General features: G+C 41.1%; 2 protein-coding genes across 4 annotated transcripts in view; one reads left to right on the top strand and one right to left on the bottom strand.

Moving 5' to 3' along the window:
• The window catches only part of LOC111862106 (organic cation transporter protein), a 103,120-nt gene that overhangs the window by 71,603 nt on the left and 11,725 nt on the right, over positions 1 to 19,792 (bottom strand). Inside the window, exons 1-2 of one of the 2 annotated variants that reach the window (XM_023847228.2) lie at positions 16,972 to 17,026; positions 15,784 to 15,977 (exon numbers count right to left, since the gene is read on the bottom strand). In XM_023847228.2, coding sequence (XP_023702996.1) covers positions 15,784 to 15,934 — 151 coding nt within the window. In that variant the 5' untranslated portion in view covers positions 15,935 to 15,977; positions 16,972 to 17,026. Of the gene's footprint in view, positions 1 to 15,783; positions 15,978 to 16,971; positions 17,027 to 19,792 lie in introns of those variants that run through there. The other variant, XM_023847227.2, reaches the window with a different exon arrangement.
• Positions 1 to 19,792, top strand: part of LOC111862107 (organic cation transporter protein) — a 105,088-nt gene that overhangs the window by 44,667 nt on the left and 40,629 nt on the right. Inside the window, exon 2 of one of the 2 annotated variants that reach the window (XM_033750557.1) lies at positions 3,294 to 3,370. The exons of the other annotated variant lie outside the window; for it this stretch is intronic. The gene's annotated coding sequence lies outside the window, so the exon portion shown is untranslated. The remainder of the gene's footprint in view (positions 1 to 3,293; positions 3,371 to 19,792) is intronic. 2 annotated transcript variants of the gene reach the window in all.

Here is a 19,792-nt window from a genome sequence, read left to right on the forward strand (position 1 = left end):
ACAATAGGTCAGAAGTGGCCGCAGTACAAGGGACTTAGTCCCACCCCACTTACTCATGGAGCTGAGCCCTTCTTGAGGAGCCGACAATTATGCAGCTACTCAAGAATTTCCCAGCATTTTATGGAACCCGAAAGTTTCACTACCGTGTTCACAAGAGCCCTCCACTGGTCCCTATCCAAAGCCAGATCTATCCAATCCATACCATCCCATCCTATCCTATCTCTCTATGATCCACTCTAATATTGTTCACCCACCTACGCCTTGGTCTTCCCTGTGGTCTCTTTCCTTCTGGCTTTCCCATCAATATCCTATACACATTCCTCGTCTCCCCCATTCGTGCTACATGACCTGCCCACCTCATCCTCCATGACTTGATCATTCTAATTATACTTGGAGAAGAGTACAAGTTATGAAGCTCCTCATTATGCAGTTTTCTCCAACCTCCTGTAACTTCATCTCTCTTCGACCCAAATATTCTCTTCAACACCCTGTTCTCAAACACCCTCAGTCTATGTTCCTCTCTTAATGTCAGAGACCAAGTTTCACACCCATGCAGAACCACAGGCAAAATTATAGTTTTTTATATCTAATTTTTATGTTCCTGGACAGCAGACGAGAAGACAAAGGGTTCTGCACTAGCAATAAAAAAATAACACAATCCAGAGACCACAATGTAAAGCATCTTTATTATCGCGAGAATATCAGTCCTCATATACTCTCTTGTAACCCGAAACAGGTTGCAGGTGGGATTTATACAGAAATGTAATTTTTGTGACATCGGGTTAGCTCAGTCAGTATGATGACTGGTCACAGAAGTTCCCTCATAAGTATTTAATATAAAATTAAGCACTCGTGATAAATTAACTGTTAATACAGCAAAGTAATGGCTGCGTGAAAATCAGAAGCACTGAATTATATAACATTTAAAGAAGAGATTTGATTATTTGATTTCAATTTCCATTTCTTCCTTTTTCTTTGCGATTTCGGCGCAGTCGGTATAGCGACTGGCTACGGGCTGGACGACTGAGGGGTCAGAGTTCAAGTCCCGGTAGGGTCAAGAATTTTCTCTTCCCCAAGTCGTCCAGACCGGCTCTGGGGCCCACCCAGCCTCCAATCCAATGAGTTCCGGGGGTAAAGCGGTCGGGCGTGGCCACCCACCTCCAACTGGTGCTGAGAGCAAGAATACGTGGATCTATACATCCACTTTCCCATACGCATTCATGGTGTAGTGCTCAATTAGTTGAGCGGAGAGACAACTTTACCTTTTATTGGTTACTTCCTTTCCCGTGTGGAGGCGGGTTAAAATACCCCCACCGTACCCCCTGCGAGTCATAGACAGCGACGAAAAGAAAATTGAGTGCTTGGGGGTCTAACTGGGCCACCCTATCACTGGGAACTTAAATATAGGGACCTGGTTCTCCAGATTACGGGTTGGACGCAAGGCTGACAAACAATTATTGTTGCGAAATCCAAAGAAGAGGAAGCCGAATGCAATCTGACAGAAGCTTCAAGGAAGGCTATGACTCATAAAGGGCTGTCTTGCCGATGATGATGGCGGATTACCTCCACCTTTTCCTTGACTCCGTATACCGCCATGTCATTCAACTCAAGACTGTTCCGATGCGTTCCAAGTGTACTCACGTATGTTCCGTGCGGAAGTGGTTGCGGCCACAACCTTCCGTGGTTTTGCCGGATGTATCTACATCAGCAAGAAGACCGTGGTTTCATTCAACTGAAATGCAATGGTTACGTATCAGGCTCATATCACTAGGTCGAGTTGACTGAATCAGAAGGAATATGTGACCAGTAGACTAACGACATAATAACATGAAGTTATGGAAAGAAATTATCACCTAGCTCTCTCTGATATGACACGGGCTGCATAGAAAACAACGCTTTCAACAATTCTTCGTTGCCGCGGGAACGTCTTTACCGAGTTGTTACCTAGCAACTATAAGGGAATACACAGACAAATTTAAGGCTTACTTTTAATAAGACACGGATCGCAGAATGACGCGTCCAACAGTTCTTCTATTGTTGCGTGTATTCTTTGTCACGGGAACGCGTTTACCGAGCCGTTGCCTGGCAGAGATAGAAGGGACACACATACAGACACACAGACCGATGAGAAGGATTTATGAAGTACGCCGTTGAAATGGTCCCAGGTGCCATGATAAGCATACCAAATTTAATAAAATTTGGTTTAGATATTCAAAAATGTATTAGGGATGGATTTAACAGACACAAAGACAGCATTCTGCACATATAAGCCGACTTTTATTTTTTTTCAAAATAAAGAAAGTAATGTTATATTTTAGCGTCCTGTTGCACTGATTTAAGTCCATGATTTATTTTATCCGTCTTCTAGTGCATACATTCATCTATCCCATCTTCTCACTCGCACTACATGTTTCGGCACAAAAGTGCCATCTTCAGGTGCTGATCCAATCCACGACAAACTAGTTCATTGCATGCCTTGTCTATACATACTAAAATAACTAAAATATATATTTATCATATATACTGATAAATGTTAAGTGTTAAAATATTAAAATTGTACAGGATATTTCATTCCTACGTCGTGTTTCATTACGCGAGTCACGTTTATCATCTTCTGTTGGAGCACTCTTTCACTATCGTGTATTGTGCTCTGTGTTGCGTCTTGCTCCTGTGACTGCGTGTGTCATACTGCTGGACCTGCTGGGTATGTGTGTGTGTGCTGTCTTCGTTTTGAGTGAGAAAGTAGGTTAATTAATGCATTCTTACGTAAATAAAATTTTTAAGGATAGAAAATGAACACTTAGAACTTGGAGAATAATATTAAACTAAAAATTAAAGAAGTAAGATTTTGGGGTGTGGAGTGGATTCAAATGGCTCAGGACATAGTCCAGTGCCGGACTCTTAGCAACACGAGAATGATCCTTCCAGTTTCGCAAGAAATATCAGATTTCTTGAGCAGCAGTAAGATTCTGAAGGAGAACTCTGCTCGAGGAGTTGCCAGTCACCACAAGCAAAAGCGTGGAATGAAGAGTGATTCTAGAGGATTCTAGTAACTCTATTTAGACAGCATGACATTGAAAGCAAATCTATTCATTCGCTAGTGCTTTCTCCTGTTGGCTTTCGTGAACAAGGCCAGGTCTGAATTATCAGAAAACGTGGAGTTTCTTTCAGAGGCAGAGTGAAACCGCCTTAATTATTTATACAGAATTGGTAACTACGTGTAACGCAACCTTTAACGTTAAAAAAAAAAGCATTCTTCCCCACAATATATTTGCGTTTCTTTTGACTTTCAGAACAAACAGATATTGCTTTTCTGACCATCACTGGCCGGTTGGTCTTTATGACTTAGACGTGATAGTGTTTCTTGAAGGTAAGAATTAACTTTTGAATGTTTACGTACATTAGTCTCGCTCTACAAAGGGTAAATATATTTTTGTGTTATTGAGATAAAAAGGCCACTGGCAACTATATCCTAGCAGTGTGGTGAATTCTTTACTTTTGGCTTTGTTGTACAAGGTTCACTGACTAAATTGCACGTGTCTGGAGACAATTACATTATACGATACACATTGTAAACACCTGATAATCAGCGAGTTATAAGTAAGCTGAAATTGCCTCCTATGCATATAACCAACCGGCATAAAGATCCGTAAGATTTAAACGGGATATTATTTAAAAGACCCAACCAATGGTGTCTCCACCTTATCGTGGTGGTGGGGTTTGAGTGCTTCTGAGACCCTGAGAGCTATCCCGGCGGTAGCGTAGCTACTGGTAGGGCCACCCATGCCAGACAAGTCAAAGTGTAGGAGCCAGACAAATAGGGACACCCTGGTCTTCCAGGTTGCGGTTTGGGCGTGAGGCTAACAAATTCACACCGAAAAGTAAATTAAAAAAAAGTAAAGGTATCCCTGTAACAGGCCGTGGAGGCCCATAGGGTTGTGAGATGTTGAGGCTCCCACCTTTTCTAGACAGTCGGGACATAAATGGCGGTTAGGTTGTCAGCCCTACGCGCCGGCCGCCCTTTACCTCCAAGCATATTCGCGGTACTCATTTCTATTAGAGATTGAGTCGATCCCAGGGACATAGTGCGGCTGGAAGGGTTTGGTCAATTGAAAGAAAAAATCCAAAGACCTCATCGGGACAACCTCACACCTTAAAAACTAAATTGCAGAAACTAGACAATCAGCCTCGGAAGGATGGACTGAACAGAACTCGACATCAGCGAAGGAGCTGAGGTGGTTGGAGGATGTAAATGAGGATCTCTGTAAAGGAAAGTGACAGGATGGGAAGGAAAGATGAAGAAGAGAGGAATCAGGAGACCAAAGCCCATCATAAGCTGTAGCGCCGAGGAGAAGGAAGGAAGGAAGGGAGGATTGTTTAAAACGAGCTTCGTAAAGAAAGTATCTACTGTCAACAACTTGAAAGTTTCCCGCAAGGCTTATTTTTACTCTTCGATACTAAACATGATAGAATAACAATGTTCATTAAGTAATGCTGCTACTGAGAGCAAGGTTTCTGGCAGAGTTGGACACTGCAGTACAGCCTAAATTTTACCGTCCACTACTGTAATCTTCTGCCCATATTCGTAACTAGAACCTAGTCTGACTGTAACATTCATAATTACATAGTAATAAACATTGGCCTGTTACATACAATGATTTGCTCTATAATAACATAAACATTATCACAAAACATAATTCACAGAAACGAATAAGGTGGGGTTAGGTTTACAGAATGATCTGTTTTTGGAGGAAATCACAGTTGCTGCTACTAATACCACTACCACAACGACCACTAATACTACTACCACTACTATTACTGTTAGTGCTGGTGACAATAGTAGTATTACTAGCAATAATGACTTTATATAAAGAATGTATTTTAATAGCTTTAATGTTTTCCGTATAATTATGAAAATGTACTTAGTACCAGATATATATATATATAAAATTACGTTTATTTAAAATTTAGATGAAATATTGATTTGGTGAAGATTATAGATCATTACATACTAGTTTATTTGAAACGTTATATAGGGAAATGAACAAAAATTCTGATATTAAAATACAGCATTTTTTTTAGAATCTACAACCAGTTCCAGTACATATTCTCTTCTGTCATGCGCACAAGTCATGTTTCTTCAGTGCTTACGTAAAGTCAGAACATCTGGACGCAGAACTGATTGCCTCATCTCTGCAGTTAGGTAGCGTCGGTACGCTGGTGCTTTTCTCTTGTTTGTAACTTCTTGGGTGGAGCGCAAGAGCAGTCAAATGCTTGCGAATGGCAGTAACGAATCGAAATTACTGTACATCCATAATTAAATTAATGGTAGATTGAACTCACTGGAATGTTTTAGTCTTTTGTCCCTTACCTAAAAATTCAAAGTTTAAAATAGAAAAAAAACATTCATTTAATTTAAAAGGCAAAGCCTTCTGGGCTGTAACACAGTGTAGTTTGGTTTTGTTTTCATTTAACGAGACTATAGCGTCGGTGAGAGGATGATTCATAAATATAGAGATGTTGGTGCAATGAGAATTGGCAGGGGAAAGACAAGGTAAAGTTGTCCCTGTGCTTAACTAATTAAGCACTATGCCATGAAGGCGTAGGGGGGAATGAATGTATAGATCTCAATTTTCTTGACCTAAACACTAGCTTGAGGTGAGTGGTCAGCTTCACACCCCTGCCGCTTTACCCCCTGGGAAAGACCGCCCGGTACGCATTAAATAGGAGGCTGGGTGAGCCCCAAAGCCGGTGTGGACGCCGTGAAGAAGAGAAAATTCTTGACCCTACCGGGACTCGAATTCCGACCCCTCGGTCGTCCAGCCCATAGCCAGTCGCTGTCCCGACTCCCTGTGAAATCGAGGTACTAGAGAAAATCTTCCCCAGGGACAATTTGTTCCCCATAAGTCAACCTGGCCTGGGTTCTAACCCGGGCCGCCACGCAATGGGAAGCCAGCGATTAACAGCCTGCACTACGGCACTGCCGCCGTATAGTTTGGAGGGTTTCGAGCTAAATTGTGTTACAACCCAGAAGGTCGTAATTTTCATAGTGACCGCTGTGAGAACGTCAAATCCAATATAATTTTACCCGTTGTTTTATATGGGTATGAAATTTGGTTTCTCAATTTGAGGTCTAAGGGAAGAACACAGCTTAAGGGTGTTTGGCATGGTGCTGAGAAAAATAATTGGATATCATAAGAGCTAAAAAAGAGGAAGATGGAGAACCTTGTATAATGAGAAACAGCATATTTTCATACAAGTCATTAAACATTATTTGGGTGATCAAACCAAGGAAAATGGGCTCGGCACGACTTTCAGCATTAATGGAGGAGACAGAACTTTGCAAAAAAAATAAAATCCAGTCTGAAAACCTGAAATGTAAGGGGCTACTTGAGAGACTTCTGCACAAATGGGAGGATAATATTAAAATAAATATTCCGTGTGATGGTGTGGATTGAATTCAACTGATTCAGGATAGAGTCTGGTAACGAGCTTTTGTGAATACGATGATGAACATCTGAGTCCTATAAAAGGCGGTTCATCAGTCACATGAGTGATGATTAGCTCCTCGAGAAAAACTCTGCTTGGCAGCGTTTTAATGTAACGTAATATGGTAGGCCGCGCCATAGCTCAAGCGTTTAGTTGCTGGCTTCCCACCGCGGCGGCCCGGGTTCGATCCCGGTTGTGGTCAAGTGAAATTTGTGGTGGACAAAGTGGCGCTGGGGCGGGTTTTCTCCGAGTACTTTGGTTTCCCCTGCCAATCTTCATTCCACCTAATTTTCCATCATCATAATCACCCGGGGCAGGCTACAATAGGCCAATCAGTGGCAGCCGTGCCGAGTGGACCCAGTTGGACTCCACCCTCCACTAAGCGAATTAAAAAAACAAAATATGGTACAAATATTATGTTTCTGGGCATTATCCATTGTCTTGTCTCTATCTAAAAACCGTCCTGTTTATTTTTAAAAACACAACGTTTTGAAAACTGGATTCTGTCTCCGTCTTCAGGCAAAACCTGCTCATTTTGGCCCAGAAGATAGAGCTAGTCCCTATCTCCAGACCAAGACAGAGACAAGACGATGGATAATGTCCAGAAACATAATACTTGTACCAATGTACCATCGTCACAAACTTTTAGATCTTATTAACGTATGGCATTGGGAGAAGGGAGTCCTCCATTACTGTGTACACTTAGATACGTAAAAACAATAGGCGCGCCACCTTGAAGTGTGTGTTAATCGGACGTCCATGGAAGGACAGAATTGATTAAGAAAAGTTGTCTGGGGACCTAGTGTTGCCATGTAGCACAGACTGAACTGAACTCCGATATGTATGCTGCATGAAGTGAAGAAATGATCTTAGTCATAATCTTAATGGGGTCAAAATGATTGTATGTTACCAAGACACAGCAGGAGCCGATCAGAGTCGAAGAAAGCAGTGTTGTTGCAAGTAGACAGACAATGTAGGGCTACATGCTATGCAAACGCGGGCGTCAGGTCCCCTGCTCTTGCAGAACAGTTCATGACACAGTATTCTGTAGCTATATTACGTTAAGTGTGCAATTTTACAACAATATTTAACGATGCTTTCTCACCTGCTTTTGTTACATAGAGTGTTCTGGGATAGGCGTATGATCTTAAATGATGAATTAGTAAGAGACACATAGAATTAATGAGTTATGGCCTATTATAAGGTATTGTCCCAGCATAATTCCACCAAACTCCACAATGATGGTGATTATTGCTATTATTATTATTATTGGTCAAGCATGTATGAAACCTCTTCTGTTGACGTAGCAGTCACCAGCCTCTGTTGCTGTCAGAAGTGCCATGGAGAAGGCAATTCCTTGTGGGTATCGCTGCAAGTCTAAATTCCCTCACTGGTTCTCCTATACCTTAAGGTATTACGTCACCAAGAAAAATTGTTTCCACTGTCGTTTTAAAAAGAATCCTTACGATTACTTTTACGACAGGTTCGCCTGTTGTCGAAAACTAGTTAAAAACACCATTAAGTCCGACAGGCTTAGGTGATTGAAGTCAGTTGATAACAATTTAAAGTCGCAGCCCCAACATTTCTAGAAATACATATCTAATTTCAGAAAACACAGATCCGGTTCCATTCATCTAGAAGTTGATGGTACACACCTAGTCCAGCCCGAAGCTGTTGCTGATGCATTCGCTAAGCACTTTCAGTCTGTTTACAATAACCACTCCTCTAAGGACATTCACCCTCCCTCGCAATCTTATGAATTTTTATCCCTTGCCCCCGTTTCTGATGCCGATGTCTACAAAGACATCAAGAGACTAAAACCATCAAAATCTGTTGTACTTGACGATATTCCTGGTTTTATCAGCAAAGGTTGTGCAGGTATTTTTATTCCTATACTTAGGCATATATTTGACTTGAGCCTGACGCAGCAGTATTTTCCTGCTGCATGGAAAGAATCTGCTGTTGTCCCAGTATTTAAAAGAGGCAATCATGCCGCTGTGGGCAAATACAGGCCTATTTCGGTAGAACATTTTTCCTCCATCTTCAGGATTGAAGAATAAGCCAAACGAGAAACCAACGTGAAGAAGACAGCAAGCTAGCATGTTTTTTCGACACTGAAGATGGAGGAGACATGTTCCTCCGAAACGTCGGCTGACCTTCAACGGATTGCATGGCGTTATAACCCAGAAGATAGAACACCTCATAACGCAGTACTTCAGGGTCGGCGAAAAGGCAGACATACGTTGATATTTCGCCTAAATTGAAAATGGAATTGGAGGATATCATTAAGATGGATTTTAAGGAAATAGTATTCTGAGGGTGCAAGGTGGATGGAACTGGCTCAAGATCCTGTCAAATATCTGGCTTTCGTATTAGTGACGTTGAATCACTGGATTCTGGTGAGTGTTAGTGGAAGCCTTCGCCATCTGACGGCAATTGGCAGAACTGTTACGGTTTAGCCTGCGTAACTGTCTTTGTTCTGCAGCTGGTGCCTTCGGTCGATGTAAGCTCTTACTAATTTCATTGTCAGACAGCTGTTATGTAGCCGTCAGTGTTATTTTCATTCCTGATGGAACTTGTCGGTCTGGTATGTAGGATGGGAGGCTTCTAATCCTTCCAGCCGCACTAGGCCCTGGGCTTAACTCAGCCTCTAACAGGAATGAGTACCAGGATTTAATTAAATACTTGTAATTTTCCTGGGGAGTAAAGCGCGGCCGGCGCCTAAGGCTGACAACCTTACCGCTATCTGTGCGCCTATTGTCAAGATAATGTGGGACCCTCAACGTCTCACAACCCTATGGGCCTTAACGGCCTGGTACAGGGATAGCTTTACTTTTTTTTCTTTAAGATGTATGGTTTAAAAAGTATAATTCTCGGAAAAAGGAAATCTTTTTCCTACCGTGGTGGGAGTTGGGTCTTTGACCAAATGACCAATGGAGGCAGCTTTAAAGCATCAGTGACCTCAAGCGGTATAAAAAGTATAGAAAGACAGAAATAAAAGGAAAAAACAAAAAAGAAAGAAAAACATATATACAAACAATATTTAAAACAGTCACAAATAAGTTAAAGAAGTGTATACACAGGCTATAGGAATAACACGATGTTTACATTTAGCAGGTTGTACGAGAGTGTCTTCAGCCTCATTGTACAGGTTAGGTAGGTGCAGAATTCGACGGGTTAACGGTTAAGTCATGAATCTTGCAATTGGCGAGCACAAATAGGCTATGAAATTCTTTACTACAATGCTATAATCTTCTTGTTCGGTTTCTCTCCGTCTCTGGTCAGGTTCTAGGAGATCATAACATGTTTCATAATGAAGAAGTGGCCTGTGTCTCCTCATCTGTTCCGTTGCTTTACAACCGTTTTAATTCGAAAGAGGATAATTATCTGGTGCCACAGCAGTAAATAGTAGAAAGTCAGTGAGAATGTACATACAGACCCTGTAAATATACACGACGTTTCTGTCGGTTGCTATACACCGATGCGTATACCGGAAAACTCACGTTACCGACAATCTCGTCAAAATCAAATGCAGTGGATTTTTTCACCTCGAGATAAAAAAACCGAGCGAGAGAGTAGGGACAAGAATGTTATTAAAGTGCCTATACTCATTGGATTTTTCAATTTACCTAATCCAACCGCACTATAGACCTCGTGTCGACTCAGCTCCTAACAGAAATGAGTACCAGGAATCTTCCTGGGTGGTAAAGGGTGGACGGTGCTTGAGGCTGACAATCTGTGAACCGATTGTCAAGAAAGATGTGGGAGCCTCGACGTCTCACAAACCTACGGGCCTTCACGTCCTGTTATACGGATAGCTTTACCTCTTTATACTTGTATATACATGTACTGTCATAATCTATGAACAGCTTATTTTTTCAGTAGCGTAAAATTAAAAGGTAAAAAGGTAAAGCTATCACTGTAACAGGTCGTGAAGGCCCATAGGGTTGTGAGACGTCGAGGCTCCCGCATGTTCTCTAGATATTCGGCTCACAGATGGCAGTAAGTTTTTCAGCCTTATGCGCCGGCCGCCCTTTACCCCCCAGGAAGATTCCTGGTACTCATTTCTGTTAGAGGCTGAGTCGACCCCAAGGCCATAATGCGGCTGAAAGGATTAGGTCCATTGAAATAATCTGCCTCATCGGGGCTCGAACCCGTGACTTTCCGGCTTGTAGCATAATTCCTCAGAGAAAATATACAATATGAAAAATCGGTAAGAGAACTGTTGTACATTTTGTATAAAGTGAAATCGCCTTAGTCGGACACGAATTTCTCATAAGTAATCCAAAACAGTGGATAGTTCGTGGAAAAATTGTTAGGTAGAAAAAACAGTCGAGTTAGTGGAAAACAGGCATATTGTCAACCCGTTTTAAACCGTATTGATTGAACTTGTGTTACTCGGGGATTGGGCACAATTGTTATCTTCTGGGATATGGTACCGTGTATTCAGGTAGACTCTCGCCGATGTGTCGAAGGAATTTTCTAACTGCGTGGAGCTTAGTCCTTTTGAAGAAGCCGCCAGTCACTCAGGTTCTTATCAAACTTATAACATTTTATAGAACCCAAAGTCTCATTATTGTTTTCGCACGAGTCTTCCACTGTTCCCTATCCTGAGCCAGATCAATCCATTCCATACTACTTCATCCAATTCTTTAACATCCATTATCTTCCCACCAACCTCTATGTCTTCCAAATGGTCTTTTTCCTTCTGGCTTTCCCACTGAAATCCTCTCTGCGTTTGTCTTTCCTACCATGCATGCTACATGCCTTTCTCATTACACCCCCCTTGACTTGATCTTTCTAATTATATTTGGCGAAGAGCACAGTTATGAAGTTCCTCATTATGCACTTTTTTCAATCTCCTATCGTTTCAACCTTCTTCGTCCAAATATTCTCCTCAGTAACCTGTTCTCAAATACTCTCAGTCTATGTTCTTCACTTAGTGCCCCAGATCAAGTCGCCCTTCCACCATTACGAGTCGAAGAGACTAAGCGAGAAACGAGCAAGAAGCCAACAAAAATCTGAACGCTTCCTGAACTCCCTTTCTCTGAACTAGAGACCGGCTTAGCAAGTAATCGTGGTTACGTAAAAGGTAAAGTTATTCCTATAACAGGTCGTGGAGGCCCATATTTTCTAGATAATCGGGTCACAAATGGCGGTGAGGTTGTCAGTCTTACGCGCCGGCCGCTCTTTACCCACAAGAAGATTCCTGGTATTCATTTCTGTTAGAAGCTGAGTCGACCCCAGGGCTAGAATGCAGCTCGAGAGATTAGTTCAATTGAAAAATCCAGCAACCTCATCGGGAATCGAACCCCCGATCTTCCGGTTTGTGGCGCATTGCTTCAACCAACTACGCTACCGCGTGCTCCGGGTTACTAATGGGATCGTTAGGTAAACTAAAAATGAATACAAATAAGAGATAACGTCGTTGTTAGTAGTCTATCAGCGTTCGGAACATAAACTCGTGCCAGGATGGTGTCGCAGTTAACATTACTGAGTCGTACCACGTGACTTCTTATTCAGATGCTTCGAAAGCGTGGGCAGTATGTACTAATAATCTGGTAATGGTATAATAAACGCACAAAAAAAAGTTGTGCTTTGGTCCCTTTAAGCACGTTCCGACAAATTAATCTCTCAAACTTTATGCATATTGGAGTGTATGCTATCAAGTTTATTGGAGAAAAGTTTTTCCCCATTTTTATGCGTATTCAGATTATACAGGTCTGTGATAAATTAGTTGGTTGCTGAGAAATTGCTGTATTAAGATACAAACATGAAACAATTTGAAAACATTATGGAAACTCACGAAGTTTGTCGAGAGATAAGGGCCGCGCCATAGCTCAAGCGGTTAGTCGCTGGCTTCCCATCGCGGCGGCCCGGGTTCGATCCTGGGTCTGGTCAAGTGGGATTTGTGATGGACAAAGTGGCGCTGGGGCAGGTTTTCTCCGAGTACTTCGGTTTCCCTTGCCAATCTTCTTTCCACCAATTGCTCCACAATCACCTTCACCTATCATCTGGGGCTGGTACAATAGGGCAGAAGTGGCCGCAGTACAAGGGACTTAGTCCCACCCCACTAGCAATAAAAAATATTTATTCCAGACAGATTTGTGTATGTTGAGACAAATTTGTCCTCTCGTTTTTGTATTAGTGATACGTTTCTTCAGATGCCCATATGCTTATTGGGGCAGATTTTTCGAACGCGTCATTATGTTATGGGACCTATTTGTTTTATGATTATTTGTACATATTGTTACTTGTATTGGTGCGTGACTAATAGACGATGTTTGGATTGGATGATTTGATTTATTGCTCACTTCTTTGCGACCACTCGTAATCACAATAAATTACAACAGCTCACAATAAATGACTGTCTAGGACTCGCTCCATTCTGAATGGACAACGACTGATTCCTTTCTGCTCTCTCTCTCTAGCCTGAACTGCATTCTGAGTCTGAGTCTGAGTCTGAAACTGAATGTAATGTTACGAACGAAACTCAGTCGGCCAGTCTCTCTTGGCTTAAAGCACCCATCTGGACCTATTTTCTTTTATTGCTAGTGGGGTAGGACTAAGTCCCTTGTACTGCGGCCACTTCTGGCCTATTGTACCAGCCCCAGATGATAGGTGAGGGTGATTGTGGAGTAATTGGTGGAATGAAGATTGGCAGGGGAAACCGAAGTATTTGGATAAAACCTACCCCAGCGTCACCTTGTCCACCACAAATCCCACTTGACCAGACCCCGTGATCGAACCCGGGCCGCCGCGGTGGGAAGCCAGCGACTAATCGCTTGAGCTATGGCGCGGCCCATCTGGGCCTTAAAACCAGATCTTTAATACTGTCAGACAGCTGCGGGTTTGTTGATATGGGGAGCTCTCTCTGACGAAAAAAACGGGACTTACGATTTTTGTTGGCCCTCGCCAGCACAGTCATTCTCGAATTCGAGTCCCGTGGGACTCATGACCATATTTTAGTGTCTGAGATTCGAGACTTCCCTTTTCGTCGCCTCCTACGACTCGCAGGGCTACGGTGGATGTATTCGACCCCGTCTCCACAGGAGATTAATTGCATTCTGATCTGAGTTTCCTGTTATATAACGTATCAGTATCCATGGAAACACCTGTTGATCACTCATATTCACGTAAACGTCGTCTTGATTTCCAAGAATCCAGCTCTACGGAAACGTGTTTGTCATCTCGTTCCCTAGCAATGGCTCTACATGTCACAGTATTTATTTCAGAGGCTTACATGTAGTTTTGGATATAATAATCTTAGAGGATATGCATATTCATGCAGAAGCACTTGCGCAGTAGGAAATTATTATTTCAGATACTTGCATGTAAGTTGAGGCACATATGCCTCAGATATTTTAAAACTACTGGAGCATATATGTGCTAAACGGTTTTATGCATGTAAGATTTGAGTATTTCACAGCCGTTACTATGAATAATAGTGTATTCTTGGATGTGGCTGCAGTCACCTGCTCACGCTGGTTCATCGCTCGCTGATTTTTCTATCCTGAAGATGGAGGTGATATGTTCCTCCGAAACGTCGTTTCACACAAGATCTGCACAGCTCCACATCCCAGAAGACGGAATTCTTCGGTTTTATGCACATTGGAGAGCGCATGCCCTAAATGTTTTATGTTTATTAAGTTACAGTTATCCCAGGCATAAGTTGAGACTTTTGTGTGCATGTGTTGGCCTAGACTTTTCATACTGGCATTCAGAAATCAGAAATATGTCTTCATATTGATATGGGTGTAATATGAATGTTTATATCTTTCAGTTTTCTCAACAAAAGCGAAGAACATTGAATTGATTTTTAATGAAATTTCACCCCTCATTACAGCTCTGTATAAATATCATATTTTTATATAAATACTTTTAGTGTACGCTTCTCCCATCATTACCTTCCACTTTCCTCATTTCATGTGCTCTTTGCTTGGTTTTAAACTTACTAGTCTCTAGCATTCTTGTTTATGAGCTGGTTACTAATCTATAAGACGTTCAAATAACCCCACATTATAAAGTTGCATAAGAATGTACAATGGACTCAAAAACCGCAATTTTGACGGCTTGCTTGTCAATGAATAACAGTGTCTATTGAAACCACCCGGGAGCACGCGGTAGCGCAGTTGGTTGAGAAACTATGCTACAGGCCGGATGGTCGCGGGTTCTATTCCCGATGAGGTTATTCGATTTTTTAATTTACCTAATCCTTCCAGCAGCACTATGGTCCTAGGGTCAACTCAGCCTCTAACAGAAATGAGTACCAGGAATCTGCCTGAGGGTTAGAGGGCGGCCGGTGCATAAGGCTGGTCACCTCAGCGCCATCTGTGAGGCGATTGTCTAGAAAATGTGGGAGCCTCGACGTCTCACAACCCTATGGGCCTTCACGGCCTGTTACAGGGATAGCTTTGCCTTCAGCTTTATTAAAACTTTCAGATGAATGAAATCCACTGTTACGTTGCTCTGTTACGTTTTAATATTAACAAAATTAAAGGTAAATTTTTACTTTGCTTAACTTAGTAAGCAGTATACCACAAAGAGACATGGGGAAGTGGACGTATAGATCCGCGGGTTCTTGACCTCGGCACTAGTTTGACGTAACTGTTCATCTTCACCCTCCGGTTGCTTTATCCCCGTGTAAAGAGCCATCGTTACCTGTTGGACAGGAGAAAAATCTTTCCCCTGCCGGGACTCGAACTCTATCCCCCCAATCGTCCAGCACGTAGCCAGTCACTATACCACTGCGCTATTCCGGCTCCTTTTGATATTAACTACAAGTTTAGTATGCAAAGTGTTTTGAGTCAAACACCCTCCATTGTCTGATGTACAGGATAATTCACAAGTACCTCCAGAAACCCCGACAATAATTTAGCTTTATTGTCGAGACATTCACAAGAAAAAAATTACAGAATTACAAAGTTGTGTGTATGCAAGCTTGTGAGAAAGTGGCGGGCCACAGGTTCAGTGTGTGACGTAAAGAAGCTAAGCCTGCCTTTGTCTACAAAGTGCTAAATTATTGTCGGAGTTTCCGGAAGGACTTGTGAATGGCAATATATATTTGACAATAGCATCTTCATGTGTTAAAAGTCACTGTACTCACCACATATTCTCATTTGTTTTACATTTGAGATTACTACTATCAGAATCAAATACGCAACAGTGGACTGGACAGGCGACACAGCCACTAATATCGAATAATTTTGTCGCGCAACTTATAAAGAACATAGAACGAAGAATGAATAAATAAGCATGAACTTGGATGTAAGAATGACGTAAGGCAGTTCTCACCCTTCTCGGCTGCATCTTGTTCCTTCTGCTCAATGGTACGACGCTGGGCTGGAACTATCCTGACGCCACACGTCTTCTGGTGCGCCTTGACGCCTTGACGAACATCACGGTAACCGCAGTCACAGCTGACCAACAAAGATTCTTCCGCCATTCTCTACTGCTATTCTAAACTCATGCGAGCATGGTCGAGTCACCTAGAATCGATATAAGAACATTATAAACACTACGTAACATAATGAAACATATCAAAAAGATACATTTGGATTAAACACTAAACTGACTTATTAGAAGATTTTCATGTCATATAATTAAGAAAGCACGGCGTAAAATTGCCTCCAATGAAGTGATCGGTTTAACACGGGAATATGAATAACAGCAAGAATTCCACGGAATATAATCTGCTCAAATACGTATATTGCTACAAGTATTATATTTTTGTCTAATCATATAAAAGACCGTCCTGTTTCTTTTTTAAATCACAAAGTTTCCGAGACTGGATTCTGTCCCCATCTTCAGGGTAATCCAGCCTCTGAAATGTTGTGTTTTCAAAAAGAAACAGGACGGTTTTTTATATAATCAGGCAAGACGATAGATAATGTCCAAAAACATAATATTTGTAGCATTATACCATCGTCACAAACTTTTATATCTTATTTACGTATATTGTTTTTTTGTTCATATGATTTCGTTGCGTATTGTCGTTCCTAGATTTTATCTGAAAATGGACATTCGTGTCAAAAATGTCTGACCGTCGGAAAAATATATGTAAACTTATTTGATATACACAATATACACAATACATTCTTCAGAACATCATCACCGGTCTCGGTCAAAATCACCACTAAGTCTAAGACATGTTTCAACCACACAGGGTCATTAGCAGGTATATGTGTATGATGTTCTACGTAAATTGTCACACTCTAGTCCTGTATTATGTGGCCCGTGATGGTTGTATGTCAAGAAATTATTATTTAACATATTTTTGCAGCCTGTTAAATTTTATGTAAAATGTTAATAGAACTTTAAAATGATGAAATAAAGGTGTATATGTGCCTTGGCACCCCTCTTTTGTGCTCATTTGTGATGTGTGCATCGCGGGTGGTCACATGTAATCTGCCAAGATACATTTATATAATGTATGTTTTTATACAGTATCCGAGCTATATCACTGTACATAGTTGTACTTACTTGTGTTCCCGTCACCGATGTGTGTGTGTATGTGTGTATGGACTACGAACTTGCTGTGGCGTTTCCTCCGTTATATATAATAGGGGAAGGGTGTGTGCTGCTATCTGGTGTCGAGTCCCGAATACTGGGTTATGAGTGTCAGCGTGGTATTGGTTCATATGTAGGTTATCTTAGCTAATTAAATAAATGTGGTATTTCTCTAATCTGTCCAATGCTTCCCGTTCTTTCCTGTCCTTACAACATCCGTGGTGTCGGTCTTGATGCCTGGATTTAATACATTGTCTGAATATCCGGAGTTGACATTGTTATTTCTTATGGCTTGTATATGTTCCTGTACATGGTTCTGAATGTTCTCTCTTCCTATTCCATGCATTTTAACGGGAAATCTGTTCGTTTTGTTTGATAAATTCCGCTTCTATTTTATTTATTTATTTTTCAGTGAGATTTTAATAAGCTCTGAATTGCGTTCTGTACACGGAAAGCTATTATAATGTTTGTGTTTCGGAAGAATTTTGTGACACAATTTTTTTTTTACTTCTCTTCTACTGTATGCAAAATTTAGTACGCATCAGGATTGCTTAAATAATAATTTGAAACGTAGAGGCCTCAGGGTGGCATATAATCCTAGACTACAGAGTCAAAATTTAAGTAAAAAATAATATATATGTGACGTAGACCCTGTGTGGCCGAAACATGTCGTGGAATAATCAACGCCTGTGAAGCTGCATTGAAGACTATATCATGTTTATATACAAATTGCACCAGCGTGGTTAAATATGACATCATATGTAGAATAGTTAAATGGTTATGGAAGGAAAGAAAAATATAGAATGGACAGGAGGGTTCTAGAAAAGTGACTAAGAAGAAATAAAAGGAAGAAAATACGGAAAGGAAGAGGAGATGAAATGTGGAAAAGAAAATACCCTAATGATTGGGCAGATATAGCGAAATTGACCGAAAACTGTTGATTTTCACATAAAAGATCTGTTTTTCCCCACGCAAGCATAACTGTTCAAAGCATATGACTGTGTAGAAGTGTCCAGTTAACAAGTTTAAAATAACACTCTACTGAAATAATGAAATTTACATAAGCTAGCAGAAATAAAACTGTCCTTGATCTTGTTGTTTGGTGTCACCAGGGTCAGTTTTTTTGCTACTTTTTTAGCCCATTGTGATCACCGCAACAAATTCAAGGCAAAGTTTTCTCGTATATTGATTCTGTTTCTAAACATACACGTACTCAGGAAAACGATGTATTACTCAAAGACTGGAACAACCACATGAACAGAATGTGTGTATTGCGCAACTAATGAGTAGACAGTTTTGAGTTAAAAATAACATTCAGATTTTACAACTCAGTAAGAAAAATAACTTCATGAAGCAGAATGCTTTTTGATCTAGTCGAGGAATTTCTCGCCTTTTATGGAACCCAGAGATTCAGTGTTGTGCACAACACAATATTACTATGTTTACAACTTTTAAGATATTTTGCAATGTCATGACTATAATTATCACGGAATNCATAATTTGGAGCTATTCTTCTTTCTTTGTATATTAGGCTGATCAAATGAGACAAGGTGAGGCGGACGGAACATGAAGCAAGCATGAGAAATATGAGAAATCCATACACTATTTTAATCATAAAACCTGTAAAGGAGACACTGCTTCTTCGGAGATTTAACGTGTACGGAAAATAATAACACGTGTAGGATCTGCGGTTCTCTCAGCGGCGGTTATGAAGAGTTCTGTCTTCTGGGATATAGCGCTGTGTAGGGTCTGAGGTTCTCAGAGCAGTGGTTATGAAGAGTTCTGTCTTCTGGGATATAGCGCNAAGATCTGTTTTTCCCCACGCAAGCATAACTGTTCAAAGCATATGACTGTGTAGAAGTGTCCAGTTAACAAGTTTAAAATAACACTCTACTGAAATAATGAAATTTACATAAGCTAGCAGAAATAAAACTGTCCTTGATCTTGTTGTTTGGTGTCACCAGGGTCAGTTTTTTTGCTACTTTTTTAGCCCATTGTGATCACCGCAACAAATTCAAGGCAAAGTTTTCTCGTATATTGATTCTGTTTCTAAACATACACGTACTCAGGAAAACGATGTATTACTCAAAGACTGGAACAACCACATGAACAGAATGTGTGTATTGCGCAACTAATGAGTAGACAGTTTTGAGTTAAAAATAACATTCAGATTTTACAACTCAGTAAGAAAAATAACTTCATGAAGCAGAATGCTTTTTGATCTAGTCGAGGAATTTCTCGCCTTTTATGGAACCCAGAGATTCAGTGTTGTGCACAACACAATATTACTATGTTTACAACTTTTAAGATATTTTGCAATGTCATGACTATAATTATCACGGAATCTTATTTACAAAGAAATCTGAAGACCTTTTATACGAGATGAAAGTTTATTCGTTTCTTTGTATTGACGTGAAGCTTGGACTTTCACAGTATGTGAAGAACATAATTTGAAGGCATATGAGAAGAGGGTTCCAGTGTGGAGCCGAGTTAGTATAATTCCACAATAAACTTGCGAGTCGCAGGAGACGAAAAGGGAACACGGTGCCTGGGGGTAAAACTTGGCCACCCTATCACTGGGGGACATAAGTACAGAGACTTGGTCCTCCAGGTTGAGGGTTGGACGCAAGGCTGATGACCTTGCTCTGTAAAAAATTGCTGTTGCGAAATGAAAGGAATAAAGACAGCATGGTTTGGTCCACGACACTGGCAGAATCTTCTACGAAAGGCCATGGCTCAAAAAAGACTGTTTTGCCAGCGATGGTGGCGGTGGTGGTGGCGGTGGCGGTGGCGG

This window comes from Cryptotermes secundus, unplaced genomic scaffold, assembly GCF_002891405.2.
Source record: "Cryptotermes secundus unplaced genomic scaffold, Csec_1.0 scaffold645, whole genome shotgun sequence".
Classification (NCBI taxonomy): Eukaryota; Metazoa; Arthropoda; class Insecta; order Blattodea; family Kalotermitidae; genus Cryptotermes; species Cryptotermes secundus.